This window comes from Macaca fascicularis, chromosome 19 (assembly GCF_037993035.2).
Source record: "Macaca fascicularis isolate 582-1 chromosome 19, T2T-MFA8v1.1".
Taxonomy (NCBI): domain Eukaryota; kingdom Metazoa; phylum Chordata; class Mammalia; order Primates; family Cercopithecidae; genus Macaca; species Macaca fascicularis.
Genome location: NC_088393.1, coordinates 58106637 through 58128533, shown reverse-complemented (window position 1 = coordinate 58128533; position 21897 = coordinate 58106637). Strand labels below are relative to the sequence as shown.

The window sequence follows — 21897 nt, the reverse complement described above, 5'->3', positions numbered from 1 at the left end:
AGGACTGGATTAGGGATGTCTGACAGGAAGGTGGGTGAGGCTGGGGTGCGGGACAGAAATGGTGAGTGGCACAGACGGGTTTTGAAGCCATGACTGAAGGGTCTGAATGTTGTGTACTATTACATGGGGTTTTTCCTTTTGTAACAAAAACTTTTTTTTTTTTTGAAATGGAGTCTCATTCTGTAGCCCAGGCTGGAGTGCAGTGGTGCGATGTCCGCTCACTACAAGCTCCGCCTCCTGGGTTCATGCCATTCTCCTGCCTCAGCCTCCCGAGTAGCTGGAACTACAGGCACCCACCACCAAGCCTGGCTAATGTTTTTGTATTTTTAGTAGAGATGGGGTTTCACCATGTTAGCCAGGATGGTCTCGATCTCCTGACCTCGTGATCCGCCCACCTCGGCCTCCCAAAGTGCTGGGATTACAGGCGTGGGCCACTGCGCTGGCCTATTATATGTTATATGATATAAATAGATATAATTTTTAAATGTTTAATAGATATAAACAAATAAATACTAAATGTTTATTAAAATAGATGAAATATATCAAATATATAATAAGGGCATTATATATATAATAGATGATAATCACGTAATTTTGCCAAGACTGATCTATTTTGTCATGATGTGAATGGCGGCCCCTTGGATGGATACCCTTGTTCAGTGTACAACCTGCCCAGCTGTACACAACTGCCTTGTGCTGCCATCTGTCTAAGAGGCTACATTTACCCATGACAATGGAGATCAGATCTACAATTCAACAATAAGTGTTGAATGAATGAATGAACACTCTGGGAATTACTGTCTCAAGGAAAATGTTCACAGAAGCCCCACACCCAACCAATATTGTTCAGAGAAAGAGTGAACAGAGATCTTTAAAGAATCTCCATACTGTTTTCAATAGTGGTTGTATAGTTTACATTCCACCAGCAGTGTAAAAGTGTTCCCGTTTCACCATATCCACACTAACAGCTGTTATTTTTTTATTTTTTTAAAGATGAAAAACAGTATGGAGATTACTTAAGGAGCCAAAATTAGATCTATCATTTGATCCAGCAACCCCACCCTGGGTATCCACCCAGAGGAAAAGAAGCTATTATATGAAAAAGACACTTGCACACACATGTTTATAGCAGCACAATTCACAATTGCAAAAGTATGGAATCAGCCTGAATGTCCATCAACCAACGAGTGGATAAAGAAATTGTGAGATGTGTGTATATATATATACACGTATATATACACACAGACACACATATATATGAGTATTCCATGGTGTCTATACACACACACATATATATCCCATGGTGTGTGTGTGTATCTATATCTGTATCTATAGTATATATAAAGGGAGAGTATATATCCCACGGTGTGTGTATATATATATTTGTTATATACACCATGGGATATATATACATACATACACCCTGGAATACTACTCAGCCATAAAAAGGAATGAAATAATGGCATTCACAGCAACCTGGATGAAATTGGCGACCATTATTCTAAGTGAGGTAACTCGGGAATGGAGAATCAAACATTGTATGTTCTCATTTATAAGTGGGAGCTAAGCTCTGAGGATGCAAAGACATAAGAATGACACAATGGACTTTGGGGACTCAGGATGAAGGGTGGTGGGGGGGTGGTGAGGGATAGAAGATTACACATTGGGTGCAGTCTACACTGCTCTGATGGCAAGTGCACCGAAATCTCAGAAATCGCCACTAAAGAACTTTTACATGCAACCAAACACCGCCTGTTTCCCAAAAACTATTGAAATAAAAAATAAATAACTTTTTTTTTTTTGAGGCAAAGACTTACTGTGTCATCCAGGCTGGAGTGCAGTGGCGCGATCTTGTCTCACTGCAAGCTCCACCTCCTGGGTTCATGACATTCTCCTGCCTCAGCCTCCCGAGTAGCTGGGACTACAGGCGCCCACCACCACACCCGGCTAATTTTTTTTGTATTTTTAGTACAGATGGGACTTCACCTTGTTGGCCAGGATGGTCTTGATCTCCCGACCTCATGATCCGCCCACCTCGGCTCCCGAAGTGCTGGGATTACAGGCGTAAGCCACCGCGCCTGGCCAAAAATTAACTAATTTATTTAAAAATAAGAAAAGAGGCCAGGCGTGGTGGTGCACGCCTGTAGTCCCAGGTACTTGGGAGGCTAAGGCATGAGAATCACCTGAGCCCAGGAGGCAGAGGTTGTAGTGAGCCAAGATCATGCCACCGCACTCCAGCCTGGGTGACAAAGCAAGACTCTGTCTCAAAATAATAATAATAATAAAAAATAATAATAAAGAGACAGTGAACATAGAGATAGGTAAAAAGACTCTGGGACCTGGCACCTCACCCACTCAGGCCTCTACTTGTGTTCCCTCCAGCCCCATAAGAAGCCCCACAGAGTCAAGTCCCCAAGCTGTCATTTGACCTGGACTCTGGCTTCCGGCAGCCCCAGGTCAGGCCCCCGTTGAAGAGCTGCCTCGCTGGCCTGCAGCCCCACCCAGCACTCACCCTGCAGCATGCTCCGATAGGCCCCCTCGGTCACTGCGTACACATGAGGTGGCACCTCGTGGCGCTTCTTGCCCCGGTACATCTCCACAATGGCTTCTGTGTAGATGGGAAGCTGCTTGTACGGGTTGATGACCACACAGAAAAGGCCGGAGTATGTCTGCAGTGGGTGAGAGGGGAGAGGGTCTCAGATCCCTGCCCACAGCGTGGAAGGCGTCATGGGGCCACTGAACAGGTCGTGCATTGCACAAGGGCATCTGCACATGGTATGTTTACACCATAACAATATAGACTCGAATGTTTTTTATGAGCATTTTCAGGCTGATGGTAGCAAAGAATCTTTCCAAATTGCACAAAGGCACTGTCTGGGTGAGGATTTACCCTGAGAGAACAAGGCCTTTGCAGCCAGCCAGACTTGGGTCACAGCCTGTGGTTGCCTGGACTCACCCACAGGAAATGACCGTGTGCGAGGTGACCGGTTGAGGCACTCTTTGTAGCAGCAAAAGACTGGAAATCACCTGAATGCACCTTCATATGATGGAGTCCTAGAAGGCTCTTGTGTATAGACATGGGACTATCTTCAAATCAATATCGAGTAAAAGGAGGTGAGTTGAGAACTGTGTGAGGAGCTACAGTTTGCATTAGAAAGGTTGGAAGAGGAATCTTTTTTTTTTTTTAAGACGGAGTCTCGCTGTGTCGCCCAGGCTGGAGTGCAGTGGCGCGATCTCGGCTCACCGCAAGCTCTGCCTCCTGGGTTCACACCATTCTCCTGCCTCAGCCTCCCAAGTAGCTGGGACTACAGGCGCCTGCCACCACGCCCGGCTAATTTTGTGTATTTTTTAGTAGAGACGGGGTTTCATTGTGTTAGCCAAGATGGTCTCGAGCTCCTGACCTCATGATCCATCTGCCTCGGCTTTGCAAAGTGTTGGGATTACAGGCGTGGGCCACTGCGCCCGGTAGGAATCTTTTTATATATTCACTTGAATATGTATGGAATATTTCTGGAAGGGTGCTTGTGGTATCTGCAATAACCGAAATGCAACAGGAACATACCTGCAGTTTCTAGTGATAATAGACACATAACAGTTCTGCTGAAATGACCGTGCCTAGTCTTTTTCTTTTTTTTCTCTTGGAGACAGGGTCTTACTCTGTTACCCAGGCTGGAGTGCAGTGGTACAATCATGGCTCACTGCAGCCTCCACCTCCTAGACTCGAGCAATCCTCCCACCTCAGCCTCGAGAGTAGCTGGGATCACAAGTGTGTGTCGATCCACTAGGTTGATTTTTCGTATTTTTAGTAGAGATGGGGTCTCACTACGTTGTCCAGGCTGCTCTTGAACTCCTGGGCTCAACTAATTCTGCCACCACAGCCTCCCCACTTGCTGGGATTACAGGCTTGGGCTGCCGCACCCGGTGTATTTTTTTTGTAGACACGGGGTCTCTCTATGTTGCCCAGGCTGGTCTCGAACTCCTGACCTCAAGTGATCTGCCCACCTCGGCCTCCCGAAGTGCTGGGATTAGAGGCGTGAGCCTCCACACCCAGCCTCAGGACTCTGTAACAGTTTAAGAACAAGTCCAGCTCACAGGGGTAATCATGTAGGCAACAGGGGTTCAACACTCACAGAAGCAGTTAGATATAACTAGAGAGCTAGTTAGCCACTTAGCTAAACCAGCCAGAGAGCTGACTAGCCAAGCTCTCTAAAGTTAGCTAGCTAAACTAGCCAGAGAATTAGCTGCTTAGTGGCTTAGCTAGTGAGCTACTCTGGACTTTGAAGCCATCTGGGATTCAAATTAAGATGTGTTTTCCAGCTGTGTGTGACAAAGTAGGGTAACCTACTCTGCTAGCTACCCAGCTAGCTGCTTTCTAAGCTGGTTAGCAGCAGGACTATCTTTTTCTTTTGTTTTTTAGAAACAGGATCTCACTTTGTCACCCAGGCTGGAGTGTGGTGGCATGAACACAGCTCACTGCAGCCTCCACCTCTTGGGCTCAAACAATCCTCCTGCCTCAGCCTCCCCAGCAGATGGGAGCACAGGTAGGCACCACCACGCCTGGCCAATTTTGTCAATTTTTACTTTTCGTGGAGATCAGATCTCACTACGTTGCCCAGGCTGGTCTTGAACCACTGGGCTCAAGTGATCCTCCCACCCCGGCATGCCTGGGGTTACAGGCGTGAGCCACTGTGCCTGGCCAGCAGGACTGTTTTAAGCTCCCAGGGAGCTTGGGCTTCTCAGGCAGAGTAGGGTGTGGCCACCATAGGCTGCCTGGTCCCAGGTGCCAACCTTCTAATGGTGGGAGGGTGGGTGGCCTGGGTGGCTGGCCAGGAGCGGAACAACCGGTTTGCTGGGTGTCTGCCCTCCCCGCCTGAAAGGGCTGCTCCGGGAGCTCCTCAGCACTCAGAGGGTGGGGCGGCCGGACCACATTCCCTGGGAGGGTATCTCATGGCTGCCGGCGCCCTGGCCCCCACTCCTGGCTGGCGGAGGAACCCACTCCCCACACCACCCTCCCATCCCAGCCCCTCCTGCCAGCCACACCTTGTTTCCAGGGCGACACCCTAGGAACGGAAACCTGAGCTGGTCAACAAGGCTGGGGGGGAAAGAACAGAGGCTGGTGCACCCCCACAGGGTGGGAGACAGCTGGGGAAGTCCGCCTGGAAGGGTCAGGAATGGCTGCTCCAGCCCTTGGGGCTCTGAAGACAGACCTGCCCCCGCCCCCCCTCAGCCCGGTGACTTTCCCCATAGTCTCAGTTTCCTCCTTAGGAAACCGAGGGCGACACTCCCTACCCCATTACAAAGGCTGTAGGGATTAGGGGAGATCATGGATAAAAACCAGCCAGGCCGAGGCGGCGCCCATGCGTCCCACACCAGATATGGGTCTTGAGACTCTTACGTTACCCATCGTACCTGGGAGCCCTGGGCTCACTCAGACTTTTTTGGCGGGGGCGGGCAGGACAGAGTCTGGCTCTGTCGCCCAGGCTGGAGTGCAGTGGCGCGATCCCGGCTCACTGCAGCCTCAAACTCCCAGGCTCACTGTTCAGACTTTGAAGCCATCTAGGGTTCAAATTCAGATGCAGCACTTTTGAGCTGTGTGTGACTTTGCATGAAGGCTGTGTCCTCTCTAAACCTCAGTTACCAGCCCTGGAAAATGCGGCTTTTAACCCACCCCCTAGAAGTGTTCTGAGAGTGAAATCACATCATGCATCTTCCATGTTTCTCAGAGCAGGGTGTTCTACAAAGGGGTTCTCTGCCTGCCCCAAGGGTCCCAGGAAAGGGACTGAGACTCTTAGCAACTCCAAGCCAAAAAGCCTACTAGTGGCAGAAGCTGGGTTTCTGGAGCCCTGGACGTCCCACTTTTCACTGGGCAATACCACCTTCCCCACCATCGGTTGGTCAGTCAACAAACATGTACTAAGCGCAGGTCTTAAACAGGGCAGAGTTTGAATCACACCTCTAACATTTTTGGCCCAGGTGGCTCGAACCTCTCAGGGTCTCAGTGTCTTTAGCAAATGGGGACAGAAATAGTGCTTCCTGCATAAGGTGCCTGGGAGTCATCCACAAGTTCATGTGGCATACAGAGGGTTTAATGTGAACCCCAGCTGGGCGCAGCAGCAGCTCAAGCCTGTAAATCCAGCACTTTGAGAGGCCCAGGCAAGAGGATCACTTGAGTCCAGGAGTTTGAGACTAGCCTGGGTAACATTGTGAAACACGGTCTCTACAATAAATTAAAAAATCAGCCAGGCGCGGTGATATGTGCCTGTAGTCCCAGCTACTTAGGAGGCTGAGGCAGGAGGATCACTTGAGCCCAGGAGGTTGAGCTGCAGTGAGCTATAAGCATGCCACTGCACTCCAGCCTGTGTGACAGAGCAAGGCTATGTCTAAAACAAACAAACAAACACACAAATAAAACAAAAAAACAGAACATGGACCTTGAAACACTGCATGCTCAATATTTTAGCCACTATCAGCTTCTGTTGGGCCAATGGCTTCCCCTCTCCAAGCTGTGGGAAAAAGAGGGTGATAATCCCTACCTCACAACCTGATGTGGATAGGGAGGGGGTCAACAAGATCACATTGGAAAGAAACTTAGAACAGCACCCAGCAGAGAAAGCAGGTATTCACTAAGGGCTAATGATCTTTATTAAGGCCCAATTTGCTTCCCATCTGGAATTCTAGAATCTTCTCTCTTACTTTCATTTCTTAGGCCCCAAAAGTCTGGCTCCCTGGCCACCACCTTAGCTCAGGCCCTACCACTTTTTCTACTGAACTTTCTGAATAATCTTCCTAGTGCAATGGCTAGGACCTGGGGTCTGCAGTCACAATGACCTGGGTTCAAGTTCTAGCTTAGCTGGTTCCTAGTTATGAGGCTTATGTTCAAATCCTACCCCCCAATCTGAGGCTCAGTTTCCCCACCTGCAGAGTGAGGATGACAGCAGATACCTTACAAGGTTGCCGGGAGCACTCAGGCAAAGGGTGGCTGGGTGCGGTGGCTCACCCCTGTAATCCCAGCAGTTTGAGAGGCCGAGTTGGGCAGATCACTTGAGCTCAGGGGTGCGAGACCAGCCTGGCGAACATGGTGAAACCCCATCTCTATTAAAAATACAAAAATTAGCTGGGCATGGTGGTGGACACCTGTAGTCCCAGCTACTCAGGAGGTTGAGGCAGGAGAGTTGCTTGAACCCAGGAGGTGAAGGCTGCAGTAAGCCAAGATCATGTTGCTCCACTGCAGCCTGGGCAACAGAGTGAGACCCTGTTTCAAAATATATATATATATATATATAAATGAATAAAAGGCAACCAGTGGATCCATGTTTTGGATGTCATCCTGATCTCTGTGGCCTTGGGTGAGATGTGGGGGGTGTGGCTCAGGCAGAGGCCTCTTTTCCAGGACTAGTAAAGGCGTCTGAGGATTTGGAAAGGGCCGGTGCAGACTGGAGAAGACACCAACCCCGTGCAGGGTCCGACAGCCCTCGATTCAAATTCCACACCTGCCACCACAAGCTGAGGGACCCTGAGCCAGCCACTGCTTATCTCAGAGCCTCGATCTCCAAGCAGGAGTGAGGCTTCATAAAAATATTCTCATCTTCCGCTTTGTGACCCTCAAAGGGGTGGATGTTGGAGCAAAGCTGTGAGACCCCACCAGTCTAAACTGGAGTTTGGAGCATGACTCTGGAACCAGCTGCCTGGGTTCAAATCCTGGCGTGATTCCTTCATGGCTATGGGTCACTTAACATTCCTGAACATCAGGTGATATCAGCAGTCCCTGGCCCAGAGAGAAGCTGATAACTCAAACGCTGCACTTAGAACAGTGCTTGGCACATCACGAGTGCTCGATTAAATATTTGCTAGCCTCCTCTTATTATTATTTTTCATTATGACTGTCCACATTCCTTGTCAATCTCTCTAATCCTGTTTGCTCTTTTGTTAAATGAAATTAATAACCCCTTGGCTGCCCATTAGTACCTCCTTGGAAGCTTATTAAAAATACCATTGCTGGCCGGGCGCGGTGGCTCAAGCCTGTAATCCCAGCACTTTGGGAGGCCAAGACGGGCGGATCACGAGGTCGGGAGATTGAGACCATCCTGGCTAACATGGTGAAACCCCGTCTCTACTAAAAAAATACAAAAAACTAGCCGGGCGAGGTGACGGGCGCCTGTAGTCCCAGCTACTCGGGAGGCTGAGGCAGGAGAATGGCGTGAACCCGGGAGGCGGAGCTTGCAGTGAGCTGAGATCCGGCCACTGCACTCCAGCCTGGGCGACTAAGCGAGACTCCGTCTCAAAAAAAAAAAAAAAGAAGAAAAAAAAAAACCATTGCTCATGTCACAGCCCCAGAGAGCTTGATTTAAAGTTCTGGGGTGGGGCTCAGGCACTGGTATTTTCTAAGAATTCCCCAAATGACTCTACCATGCAGGTGGGGTTAAGAACCACCGCCCTACCCCATCTGTTTGCTCTAAAGAGTTTTAAAAATGCAATGAACATCCAGCGCTTAGCACAGATGTGGGAAGACTACCATAGTCAACCTAGCTATCATCAATCCCTTCTCAATGGGTTTTTGTACTGTTTTGTTTTGTTTGAGACAGGGTCTTGATCTGTTAGCCAGGCTGGAGTACAGTGGCACTATCACAGCTTACTGCAGCCTCAACCTGCAGGGCTCAGGTGATTCTCCCACCTCAGCCTCCCAAGTAGCTGGGACTACAAAAGTGTGCCACCATGCCCAGCTAATTTTTTTTGTTTTTTTTTTTTGCAGGGATGGCCATGCCCAGGATGGTCTCGAACTCCTGGGCTCAAGCAACCCACCCACCTCAGCCTCTCAAAGTGCTGGGATTACAGGTATGAACCACCATTCCCAGCCCCATCTCAATCTTAAGAGGCACCACAGCAAAGTGAGAATGCCTGGGACCACCTGAATCTGCCAGGTCTAATTGTGTGACCTTGGCCTCTCTGTGCCTCAGTTTTCTTACCTGTAAAATGAGGATCAGATGTTTTCTAATTCCAAAAATGTACAAAGGCAATGTATTTTAGAAAGCTTGGAAGAAGGCTTGGTAAATGTTTAATAAATGTTCATTTTTATTGTTATTAACTCTCTCTGGGCCTGATTTGCCTCTTACGTAAAATGGGAATAATAATAGACTCTACCTTTCCTATGGTGAGATTGAATGAATTAAAAGATAGGCATTTAGCACAGAGCCTAGCATATACTTTTTTGCTTTGTGTCTGTTTTTGAGATGGGGTCTTATGCTGTTACCCAGGCTGGAGTGCAGTGGTACCATCATAGCTCACTGTAGCCTTGGCCTCCGGGGCTCAAGTGATCCCCTGCCTCAGCCTCCCTGGAAGCTGGGACTAAAGGCATGGGCCACCACCACACCTGGCTAATTTATCTTTTTTTAAGAGACAGGGTTTCGTTTTGTTGCCCAGGCTGCTCTTGAACCTCAAGCAACATATTTCTATAGTCAGTGATTCACATTAATGATTGTCACAGATCTGTTTCTGTTCCTTAAAACTCGGGATGAGTTATATCTGAGAAATTGGAACGTTTTATACTTTAGGAAAATAATACAGTTTATCTACCATATATATCATGCGATGTCCCCAGTAGGTCCCGAGGCTGTCCTAGTAATCCAACAATTAATTCATAATTTGGCAACCAAGTAAGTGTAGGAATAGTCACGGGACATGGGATACAGATGATACACAGCCTCAAGTTAATGCAGGTTGGGGTGTGGACCCGGCTCCCCACCCGGCAGCAACCCCGCCCCCCGTCCCCCGCCCCCCAGCAGGAGGCCACTCACGTAGATGAGGCCCGAGTAGTACCGCTCCCGGAGGTTGTGCAGGACCGAGGCCTCGTTGAGGCAGGTCAGCTCGGCCATGTCCTCGGCCTTGCTGAACTTGGGCGGGTTCATGCGCTGAATCTGGTCCCGCGGCAGCCGCAGCCGCCTCCCGCTCTCCGCCAGCTCCACCTCCGCCTCCTCCTCACCTTCATCCCGCAGCGCCGCGGCTTCGAACCCGTGAAGCTCCGAAGGCACCCACACGAGACGCCGGGCCGTCCACTCCACCTGCGGGGAGGTGCCCGAGCCAGGCCCGCCACCTGCGCTGGGCCCGCGGGGCGTGAACAGGAATGGCTGGGCAGCCTCGGGCACTGGGCCTGGCCTGGGGGGCGCCTTCCGCCCAGGCACCGACATGGTCACGGCTGCCATGGTCTGCAGGGGGCAGAGAAAGAGGGTGGAGGTCAGATGAGGCTCCATCCCCAGTGCCTCCCTTCCCTACCCCAAATTCCCCAGACAGCCCCTCTGCCTTCCTTTATCAGATCTCTCGCCACCCTTCTGGGTTAACAGACCTGGCTTACTCATTTCATTCATTCACCTCTCTACCCACTCATTCATTCTTTAATAAGCTGGGCTGTGAACCAGGCCCTGAGGGTCAGTTCTCTTTTTTATGAGGCAGAGTCTTGCTTATTGCCCAGGCTGGAGTACAATGGCGCGATCTCAGCTCACTGCAACCTCGGCATCCAGGGTTCAAGTGATTCTCCTGCCTCAGCCTCCTGAGTAGCTGGGATTACAGGCGCCTGCCACCACGCCCGGCTAATTTTTGTATTTATAGTAGAGACGGGGTTTCACCATGTTGGCCAGGCTGGTCTCGAACTCCTGACCTCAGGTGATCTGCCCGCCTCGGCCTCCCAAAGTGCTGGGATTATGGGCATGAGCCACCATACCCAGTCCCGGCTAATTATTTTCAATTTTTGTAGAAATGAGGGTCTCATTATGTTGTCCAGGCAGGTCTTGAACTCCTGACCTCAAGTGATCTACCCTCTTCACTCTCCCAAAGTGCTGGGATTATAGGCGTGAGCCACCACACCTGGCCAGGCTCAGTTCTGGGCATTGACAATGGAGCACTGGACAAGCTGGAAGAAGATGGCTGCCTCCAAAAGTTTACTTTCTAGCCCTGGGCTGTACAGCGCGGGAGCCACCACCACCTGTGCCTACTGGGCACTAGAAATGTGGCCTGTGTCACTGAGGAAACATATTTTCAATTTCATTCATTTAAATTAAATCTATATCATTTTATTTTGAGATGGAGTCTCGCTCTGTTGCTCAGGCTGGAGTGCAGTGGTGCAATGATGGCTCACCACATCCTCAACTTCCTGGCCTCAGGTGATTCATGTCTGAAATTTATTAATTAAAAAATAAATATGGCCGGGCGCGGTGGCTCATGCCTGTAATCCCAGCATTTTGGGAGGCCAAGGCGGGCAGATCACGAGGTCAGGAGATCAAAACCATCCTGGCTAACACGGTGAAACCCCGTCTCTACTAAAAACACAAAAAATTAGTCGGGTGTGGTGGCGGGTGCCTGTAGTCCCAGCTACTCAGGAGGCTGAGGCAGGAGAATGGTGTGAACCCGGGAGGCGGAGCTTGCAGTGAGCCGAGATGGCGCCACTGCACTCCAGCCTGGGTGACAGAGCGAGACTCTGTCTCAAAATATAAATAAATAAATAAATAAATAAATAAATAAATAAATAAATAAATGTATTAACAGGCATGCCACCATGCCTACTAATTTTTAAATTTATTTTGTAGAGACAAGGTCGTCTTTGTTGCCCAGGATGGTCTCAAACTCCTGGGCTCAAGTGATCCTCCTGCCTTGGCTCCCCAAAGTCCTGGGATTACAGGTGTGAGCCACCGAACCCCATCTTAAAATTTAAATATAAATAGCCCCATCTGGTGTTCTAAGTGTAAGACACACAGCAGATTTTCAAGACTTAGTACAACAAAAAGATAGTTCGCTGAGATTTTAAATATTTAATGACATGTTGAAATAATATTTTCAATCTACTGGGTTAAATAAAATATATCATTAAATTAATGTTACCCGTTCCTTTTTTACTTTTATCATTAAATGTGGCTACTAGAAAATGTTACATTACACGTCTGGCCTGTATTATATTGCTATTAGACACAGCTGCTCTAATCCCAGGAGACAGATAAAAAGATTAAAAATGTAAATTAGATAGTATGGTTTTTGTTTTTTAAAAATTCTCTCTTTTTTGTTTTTTTTTTTACAAAAACCAAATATAGTATGTTTGGTGGTTTTGGGGGGATTCTTTGTTTGTTTTCGTTTTTTTGAGACAGAGTCTCGCTCTGTCGCCCAGGCTGGAGTGCAATGGCTTGATCTTGGCTCAGTGCAACCTCCGCCTCCCAGGTTCAAGCGATTCTCCTGCCTCAACCTCCCAAGTAGCTGGGATTACAGGTGCATGCCACTGTGCCTGGCTAATTTTTGTATTTTTAGTAGAGATGGGGCTTCACCATGTTGGCCAGGCTGGTCTCGAACTCCCAACCTCAGGTGATCCGCCCGCCTGGGCCTCCCAAATTGCTGGAATTACAGGCATGAGCCACCGTGCCCAGTCATATAGTATGTTAAATGGTAAATAAATGCCAAGTAAATAAATGCCAAGGGGAGAAATAAACCAGGGAACAGGGGATGTTAGGGTTGAGAATGTTGAAGTTTTCATTAGGGTGGCCAGGGAGGGCCTGTCTGGCGTGACATTTAAATTAAGACCTAAGGGAGATGACAGGAGTGAGCCAAGGGGTTGTTGGGAGAAAAAAAATCATTCCAGACAGCAGTGGAAAGGTCCTGGGGCTGCAATGCACCTGTGTGGCTATGGCACTGGGAGGTGGGCAGCGTGGCTAGAGCCAAATGATCGAGGGGCAGAGGGTGGGAGGGAATATAAAAGAGGGAACAAAAGGTACGACCTTGCTTTTACTCTAAGATGTGAGCCCAGAGAGGGAATTGACCTGATTTTTTGTCATTCAGATTCCCTGATCACCTCTGGTCATGCCTACCTCATGCCTGCCAAATAGACTCGAATCTCACTGCTTCAGTGAACAATTCCTTCCTTCTGTGGGAACCTGGCTCCTTCTCCGTAAAATGGGGAAACTGGCCCCATTCATTCAACTCTCTGAGGACTTTCAAGTACGAGACTCTGCCCTGAGTGGGTCTGAGGACCCAGAGAAAAGTCGGCTGGGAGCCCTGCCTGGGGGAGCTCCTGGCTTAGGGGTAGATCCAGCTCCAGCTATCACGGAGGCAACCAGGTGCTGGGGGAACTAGAAAGCGCTGGGTCCCTCCCGCCATCCAGGGGGTCATAGACAGTAGTGGCAATTCCAAGGTGGTCCAAGCACCAGGCAGGAAAAATATTCTCCCTATCCTGCTAAAGAAATCTGCCCCTACTCTCTCTCTCTCTCTCTCTCTCTTTTTTTTTTTTTCTTAGAGACAGGTCTCATTCTATTGCCCAGGCCGGAGTTGGAGTGCAGTGGCACAATCACAGCTCACTGCAGCCTCAACTCCTATGCTCAAGTGATCCTCCCACTTCAGCCTCTTGAGTAGCTGGGACCACACGCGCGCAAAACCAGGCCCAGCATTTTTTTTTTTTTTTTTTTTTTTTTTCTGGTAGAGACAGGGTATCACTATGTTACCCAGGCTGATCTCTAATTCCTGGGTTCAAGTGATCCTCCTGCCTTGGCCTCCACAGTGTTGGGATTACAGGCATGAGCCACCACACCCGGCCCCTACTCTCATCCACTGCCTCAAATGTCCCCATCACTGCCCCAGCACATCAATCACAGAAACAGTGGAAGATTTCTGTCTCCCCAACAGCAGGACTTCACCTCTGCCCAGCAGACCTATATTCACCTGCCATCCCCACCTGGCTCCCACATACCCCTGGAAAAGTCCTTCTAAACGCCCAGCTGCCCTGGAGGCATCCCTGGATCTGGTCCCAACAGACTCCTGCCTTTCCCTCAAGCCTCTCCCACGGGAATCTCAGGTCCGCTCAGAGGACCCACTTCCTCCCAGACCCTCTCCTCTTATCCCTGAGCCCAGCAGCTCCAGCTTCCAGTGACTCTTGGCCCTGAGGCACTCAGGCCTCAAACGCTGGACCCCTGCACTCTGAATGCAGCAGGGAGTTTCTCCACCCCGTGACCCCCAAATCGTCAAGGCTCACCCCAGGCCTCCAGTGTGACCTGGATACACCAGACCCAAACTCCATCCCTGGCACTTTACCCTCACCCCCACCCACCCCACCCCACCCCACCCCACCCCACCCCACCCCATCCACTTCCTCTCCAGCCCTGTGGCCTTTGACCAGGAAGGGTTTGGGAGTTTTTGCAATCACCCTATGCCCTATGCCTCTCCTCCCTGGAGCCAAGAGTCCAAGCCCCCAGCCTTTTCCTTCCGGGGGCTGAGGAGTCCAGGCTCCCAGCCTCCTCCTCTCCCAGGACCCAGGAGTCTGAGCCCGCAGCCCCCTCCTCCTATGGATGGGGAAGTGCAGGCCCCCTCACCTCACTGCAGCCGGACTAGAGGTGGGGATGCTGAGTTCTGGAGATGGATCACAGCCCTGATGGGGCGGGCAGGGCCTGCAGGCCTTGGCTCCAAGTGGCCCAGCCTCTCTGGCTGCTCTACCCTTCCTCACCCAGCAGGAACACTCTGCCAGGGCTAATTACTGTCACCTGGGCAGGTGAAAGCACCTGCCCTGGGAGGGGCCAAGACTGCTGGGCTTGAAAAAGAAAAGCAGCCAGGGATCCGCCCTGGGGCAGAGGTTGGGGCCCTTGGCATCCAGCCGTCTGACCCTGGCTTCTAGCGCTGGGATTCCGGAGTCCCAGTACTCAATGCCCTCCTGTCTCAGACCCAGGAGTTCAGGCCCCCAGCCCCTGCTCCTACAGACCCAGGAATCCGGGCTTGCAGCCGCCTCCTTCCCTAAGACCCCAGAACTGCAGTCCTGACCCGAGTCCTTTCCTCCTCCAAGACCCACGAGTTCGGGCTCGCAGCGCAGTCCTTCCTCAGACCCGGGACAACCGGCCCCCAAGGCCCCTCCTCGGATCCAGGAGTCCGAGGGCCCAATACCCATTCCCCTGGACCCGAGCGCCTGTGTCACCGCCCCCTCAACTCGCAGATCCTCGGGGCTACCTGGGGGCGCCGACCGGAGCGGGGAGATGGGGAGAGGGCACGGGAATCCCGGTCCTCTTCAGGTGCGGCGACCTCCGCGGTCCAGCGCAGGGCGGGGCCCCGTCGCGTCACGGGGCGGGAGCCCAGCTCTGATGTCACCCAGCACCTGCCCGGCTGGGGACGGGGCGGGCCTGGAGCTTCAGGGCCTCTGACGGGGGCCAGGGGAAGGCGGGGGTTGAGCCTGTTGCCAGGTGGGCGGCGGCGGCGGCGCCAGGGGCTCCTCCCCCTTATGGCGGGCAAAGGTCGAGGGCCCGCAGCGGAGAAGGCTGAGGGTTCCCGGGATTCAAACCCCGCTGGAGCTTCATGGGCCTCAGCTTTCCCTGCTGTGAACTGCGGCCAGTGAAATTAATAAAACGACTTTCAGAAAGTTCCCCAGCCCAGTGCTTCATCATTAATCTCCCTGAGCCTCAGTTTCCCACCTGCGGGAACGGAACAACAAATCCGTAGACGGTAAGAGAACCAAAGAAGAGAACAATGGTATTCTGTCCTGAGCTTCAGTCTCGGGAGTGAAATAAAGACTACATGGTGATAAGAGTACCTACTATGTGTGGGGTATTTTCTCCTCTTAGAACAGCTCTTTGAGATCATAACATGATTTGAGAGAGAGAGAGACTGTCTCTGTTGCCCAGCTTGGAGTGCAGTGACATGATCATGGCTCACTGCAGCCTTGACCTTCTGGGCTCCAGAGATCCTCCCCGCTCAGCCTCCCGAGTAGCTGGGACGACAGGGGTGCGCCACCACGCCCGGCTAACTCTTTTACTTTTTGTAGAGACGAAGTCTCGCTGTGTTGCCCAAGCTGGTCTCCAGCTCCTGGGCTCAAGCGATTCTTTCGCCTCCACCTCCCAAACTGCTGGGATTACAGGCCTGAGCCACTGCCCCCGGCCTAGAATAATCTCAACAACCGATGACATAGGGGCGATCAGCATGTCCATTTCTCTGATGCGGAAACTGAGGCAGGAAGGGTCAAAGTAAGGCACTCAAGGCCACACAGTATAAGAGGGAGGTCTGGGATTCAAGCCCAGACTGTTTTCTGCCATTCTAAAGGAGGGGGTCTGGGAAGAACTTGTAGCAGGTCCCTAAGACATCAATTTCTGCGTCCCAGTTGTTGATACTACCAGCCTGCTTCCCCATCTATGCCACAGGGACTGACGCTTTCCTTAGGGGGACTCCTGTGGGATTGAAAAGGTTAAAGGACCCAGGACGCAGTTGGTCTCCGGAGTGTTCTTCTCCACAGGTCCCCCTGCAGTCACCAATTCTGTCCAGTCTCAGCCTCCCCCTCTCTGTATAATGGGTACAATATAACTCACCAGGAGTCAATATGATAAAGAAAGGAAATTATTTAGTAATAGAAAATAAAAGCGTCCAAGTAAATCGATGGTTCTCAAATATGTCCTTCGCCACCCCTCCGCCTCTTCCAGTCACGACCCCTCTTTCTGGCCCCCGATTCTGACACTTGAGAACAGAGACATGTCATGCTGGGGGCGGGGGACTGGAGGCGATGACTCAGGTATTAAAGCGGCCGAGGTTCCAAAGACAGCCTCAGTTTCCCGTTCTGCGGAACAGGCCCGGGGCTGCCAGCTAGGACCCCGACCCGGCCTCGCACACGGCGGCAACTGGAGTTGGGGGAGTGTAGACGTCCCGCCCCCCCACCTCCCTCGCCGCCGTCCCGCTGCGCGCCCAAGGTGAGTGCCCGCGTCACCTCCCCGCCGTCCCCCGCCGCCTGCCCGGGCTCCCGGGCCCCGATCACAGCCCCCAGGCTCCAGCTTCCCCTGGCCCAGTCCCGTTCTGCCGCCCCCGGAGGGCTGCCAGCCGCGGGCACTCACCGGCTTCCAGGGCCCTCCCGAGGCTTCGGCCTGGGGAGAAAGAGGGGCGGGTCCGCAGGGACAGCCCCGCCCCCACGAGCGCAGTAGGGGCCAATCGGCTCCCGCTGCGGCAAGCTACGGCCCCGCCCCTGGGGGACGGGAGCCGCCAATCAAAAAGAGCGGCTGGCGGGCGGGGCCAATCAGAAGTTGTCGAAGGGTGCCAGCCGTGGGAAAAGAACGCGGCCCGAGCGCGGAGCTAAGCGGCGCGGTCGGGGGTGGAAGCCGAGGCCTGACGGGCACGGGGCGCCACCAATAGCGAGGCACGGGGGGCGGCCGGGGGCGGGAGGCCCAAGGGGCCCGGGTGAATGGGCCGCTTTGTGCGCAAGGCATGAATGGGGGCCTTTGTAAGGGCCGGCGTGGGGGGGCCGGCCGAAGGCCGGAATGCCTGGGTCCCCCGGGAGCCGGCGGGCAGGAGAGACAGGAGAGAGAATTCACTTTTGTCGAACATAGACCATGTACCAGGCACCCTCCCAGGCTCTCACCCACCGGGGAGGTGTGGGCCGTGATACCATCAGAATAACAATGATCGTTTATCGAGCACCCGATGTAGACCGGGAGCTGTGCTAAGCGCGTTACCTGCATGATCTCATTTAATCCTTACAACGAAGCCCTTGAAATTGGTGCTATTAAGATTTTCATCTTCTAGATGAGGTAACCCCAAGCTTAGAAAGAGGGTGTTAATTGCAGAAAGTCACAGAGCTGGCCGACGGCAGAGCAAGAACTCAGATCCAACCAGAAGTTGTGCTTTTAACCGCCATGCTATGCCCTAATGTGGTAATGATTCCCCATTTACAATTTACAGATGGGAAAACTGAGGCTCAGGAGAGCCAAAAGACTTCCCAAGGTTGGAAGGGGGCCGTGGCTCACACCTGTAATCCCAACACTTTGGGAGGCCAGGGCAGGAGGATCATTTGAGCCCAGGAGGTCAAGACCAGTCTGGGTAACACAGGCCCCACCTCTATTTAAAAGGAAAATAAAAAGAGCCAAGGGCACGAAGGAATGGCTCCACTGAACCCGAGGTGGCCTACCAGCCTGGCTCGGCTGCTCAGCAGCTGTGTGGGCTCAGGCCAGTTGCTGGACTTTTTTGAGATTCCATTTATTTCCGCACTCGTAAAATGGGAGTGATGGACTGTCTGCCTTCACCCTTGCCTTCCCTACAGTCTACTCTATTCAGATGGGGACTTTCCTCTGTTCAGAGCCTTCCATGGCTCCCATTTCACTCAGTAAAAGTCTAAGAATTCACCATGGCCAACGAGGTCCTGCAGAATGTGGCCCTTTTGCTCTCTCTGATCTCACCCCCGGGCCCTTCCCTTCATACTGCTCCAGCCACACTGGCTCAATTTCTCGAACACTCCTGAGGCCTGGCGCTGCCCCCAAGGCCGTTGCATTCTCTGTTAGGTCCACCAGGAATGCTCTTTCTCAGAATTTTCATGATAGCCTCCCTCCCACATCATCTGTTCTGCTCCAGTATCACCTCTTCCAAGAGGCCTTTCCTGGCCATCCTATATAAGACAGTTCCGCTCATCACTCTCTCTCGCTTGACCCCACGTTGCTTTTTCTCATAGCACTGGGAGTGTTTGCTAATTTAGCTGTTTATCATCTGTCTCCTCGCTAGAATTTAAGTCCCACGAGGACAAAGATCTTTATTTTGTTCAGTGCCGAATCATCAGTGCCTGGCACACAGTAGGTGTTTAATAAGTGTTTGTTGAATAAATAGTAATGAGTGCTTGTATTGAGTGGATTAAGTGAATTAGTGCATACAAAGCTCTTAGTACAATCCTGGCACTGGGGGAAAGGCTGAATAAGAAAATACTGGCCAGGAGCGGTGGCTCACGCCTCTAATCCCAGCACTTTGGAAAGCCGAGGCGGGCAGATCACTTGAAGTCAGGAGTTCGAGAGCGGCCTGGCCAACATGGTGAAACCCTGTCTCTACTAAAAATACAAACAGCATTCAGGCATAGTGGCTCACACCTGTAATCCCAGCTACTCAGGAGGCTGAGGCAGGAGAATCACTGGAACCCGGGAGGCAGAGGTTGCAGTGAGCAGAGATAGCACCACTGCAGTCCAGCCTGGGTGGCAGAGCAAGACTCCATGTCAAACAAAAAAGAAGAAAGAGAAGAAAAAGAAAATGCTGATTATCATGACTATTGTCATTTATTGTCCTTCAAACAGCATGCAGGAGAGAAACTATATACATATGAAGTCTAGTGTAGGAGAAAGAAGCCAGAGAAAGATGAAAGGAAAAGTTGGGAGATAAGAGATGGGCAGACACAGAGACAAGAGAAGCTAGAGTTGGATGCTGAGGGCAGACACAGATTCAAGCATCCAACTCCCAATGCATTTGCTCAGCAACAGCAAAGGTGAATCACAGGACAGTCCCTGCAGTCATAGTGTCAAGAGTGCCATGGCTTTGAGATTGCCACAGCCACCTTCCACTTCTTTGCAGGTGGGAAACTACATCCTGGGGAGGAAAGGACCTTTCTGAGAGTACCCGCAGTGATAACACAGCTCATGGTTGTGAGGTCTGATTGTGCGCTGGAAACATGACCGTCATTATGTCAGTGCATCCTCATGCCAGCCCTGTGAGGCTGGCACGGGCACTACCCCACTTTATAGGCCAGCAACATGTCCCGGGTCTCCTGACTGCTGCTAGTGGTGGATCTGGGCTCCAACTCCTGTGGATCAGACCCCTGAATCTGTCTTAACCAAGACAGAGCTGAGGGCTCCTGTCACTCTGGCTGGAGTGTTCTCCATGGAAACATCCTACAGTAAAGCTAATGAGTGCTGCTGTGTATGGAGTGCTGACTGTGTGCTGGACATTATGCCCTTTTATATATTAACTCATTGGATCCTCTCCACAACCCTACGAGGCTGGTGCTTTTATTATCCCCATTTGATGGATAGAAAACTGAGGTCCAGGCCAGGCACGGTGGCTCACCCCTGTAATCCCAGCACTTTGAGGAGCTGAGGTGGGAGAATCACCTGAGGCCAGGAGTTTGAGATCAGCCTACCCAACATGGTGAAACCCTATCTCTACTAAAAATACAAACATTAGCCAGGCGTGATAGTGGGCGTCTGTAGTCCCAGCTACTTGGGAGGCTGAGGCAGGAGATTCGCTTGAACTCGGGAGGTAGAGTTTGCAGTAAGCCAAGATTGTGCCATTGCACTCTAGTCTGGGTGACAGAGTGAGACTCTATCTCAAAAAAAAAAAAAAAGAAAAGAAAAGAAAAAGGAAAAGAAAAGAAAATTGAGGTCCAGAGACATGAAAGTCCTGTTCCCAAGGGCGCTAGGAAGGAGTGTGGACTGGGACACAACAGAATTTCAAACAGGGAAGAAGGCACTGGGGACCCACATTTTATTTTTTTTTATTTTTATTTTTTTTATTTTTTTTATTTTTTGAGACGGAGTCTCGCTCTGTCACCCAGGCTGGAGTGCAGTGGCCGGACCTCAGCTCACTGCAAGCTCCGCCTCCCGGGTTTACGCCATTCTCCTGCCTCAGCCTCCCGAGTAGCTGGGACTACAAGCGCCCGCCACCTCGCCCGGCTAGTTTTTTGTATTTTTTTTTTTTTTAGTAGAGACGGGGTTTCACCGTGTTAGCCAGGATGGTCTCGATCTCCTGACCTCGTGATCCGCCCGTCTCGGCCTCCCAAAGTGCTGGGATTACAGGCTTGAGCCACCGCGCCCGGCCTCACATTTTAATTATACTCTGCCTGGTAACTGGTGATGTCAACACTACCCCGGGCTAAATCTACCTGGCAACTTGTGATATCATCATGCCCACCCAGGTTCTAAATTGACCTCATAATTGGAGATGTCATTAATTCTGCTCAGTCTATGAGTTGACTGATGACATCACTGAGTGATAGTAATGAGCTTTCTTTTGCTGAGGGCATTCTATGAGCTGGACGCCTGTATCAGTACTTTGAAAGTTGCTGGTATTTATTGAGTGCTTACTGTGTTCCAGGCACAGTTCTAAGCCCCTTCTGTGTGTTAAATCCTATAATACTCCTGAAAACGCTAAGTGGTAAGTACTAATGTCAAACTCATTTTACAGGTGAGGACACTGAGGCACAGCTGGCCAAGGTTGCACAGTTTAAAGACGGCAGAGCCTACATTTCAATCAATGTGGTCTGCACAGTTTAAAGGTGGCACAGTTTAAAGGTGGCACAGTTTAAAGGTGGCGTGGGCTACACAAAGCCAGCAGAGGGAGGCTGAGACCCAGAAAATCAAGTCCAAAGGAGGCATTCTACTGCCTCTGAGTTCTCCATCTGTCCTCCATCCAGTCCTGCCAGAGAAGGTCCTCAGGATAAATTCCAAACTCAGGCCGGGTGCAGTGGCTCACACCTGTAATCCCAGCACTTTGGAAGGCTGAGGTGGGCGGATCACGAGGTCAGGAGATTGAGACCATCCTGGCTAACACGGTGAAACTCCATCTCTACTGAAAATACAAAAAAATTGGCCGGGCGCGGTGGCTCAAGCCTGTAATCCCAGCACTTTGGGAGGCCGAGACAGGCGGATCACGAGGTCAGGAGATCAAGACCATCCTGGCTAACACGGTGAAACCCCGTCTCTACTAAAAAATACAAAAAACTAGCCGGGCGAGGTGGCGGCGCCTATAGTCCCAGCTACTCGGGAGGCTGAGGCAGGAGAATGGCGGGAACCCGGGAGGCGAAGCTTGCAGTGAGCTGAGATCCGGCCACTGCACTCCAGCCTGGGCGACAGAGCGAGACTCCGTCTCAAAAAAAAAAAAAAAAAATACAAAAAAATTAGCCGGGCGTGGTGGCGGGCGCCTGTAGTCCCAGTTACTCAGGAGGCTGAGGCAAGAGAATAGAGTGAACCCGGGAGGCGGAGCTTGCAGTGAGCCGAGATCACGCCACTGCACTCCAGCCTGGGCGACAGAGACTCCGTCTCAAAAAAAAAAAATTCCCAAACTCATTATCTCAGGGATCAAGGCCACCCCAGCAGCCATTCCTCTCTGAACTCCAGACACTGGGATCGTTCACATTAAATTGTGAGTCCCTGGCTGTCCAGGGCTGATCCC

At 51.4% G+C, this 21897-nt stretch overlaps 1 protein-coding gene across 14 annotated transcripts in view; it reads right to left on the bottom strand.

Annotated features, from left to right (window-relative positions):
* Positions 1-16844, bottom strand: part of MYH14 (myosin heavy chain 14) — a 104142-nt gene extending 87298 nt beyond the window's left edge. For 6 of the 14 annotated variants that reach the window (XM_005590000.4, XM_005590002.3, XM_074024375.1 and 3 more), the window contains exons 1-3: positions 16818-16844; positions 9792-10199; positions 2513-2669 (exon numbers count right to left, since the gene is read on the bottom strand). In XM_005590000.4, coding sequence (XP_005590057.2) covers positions 2513-2669; positions 9792-10196 — 562 coding nt within the window. In that variant the 5' untranslated portion in view covers positions 10197-10199; positions 16818-16844. Of the gene's footprint in view, positions 1-2512; positions 2670-9791; positions 10200-14330; positions 15057-16817 lie in introns of those variants that run through there. The other 8 variants (XM_005589999.5, XM_065535752.2, XM_074024374.1 and 5 more) reach the window with 4 other exon arrangements.
* Between the last annotated feature and the right edge of the window lie 5053 nt (positions 16845-21897).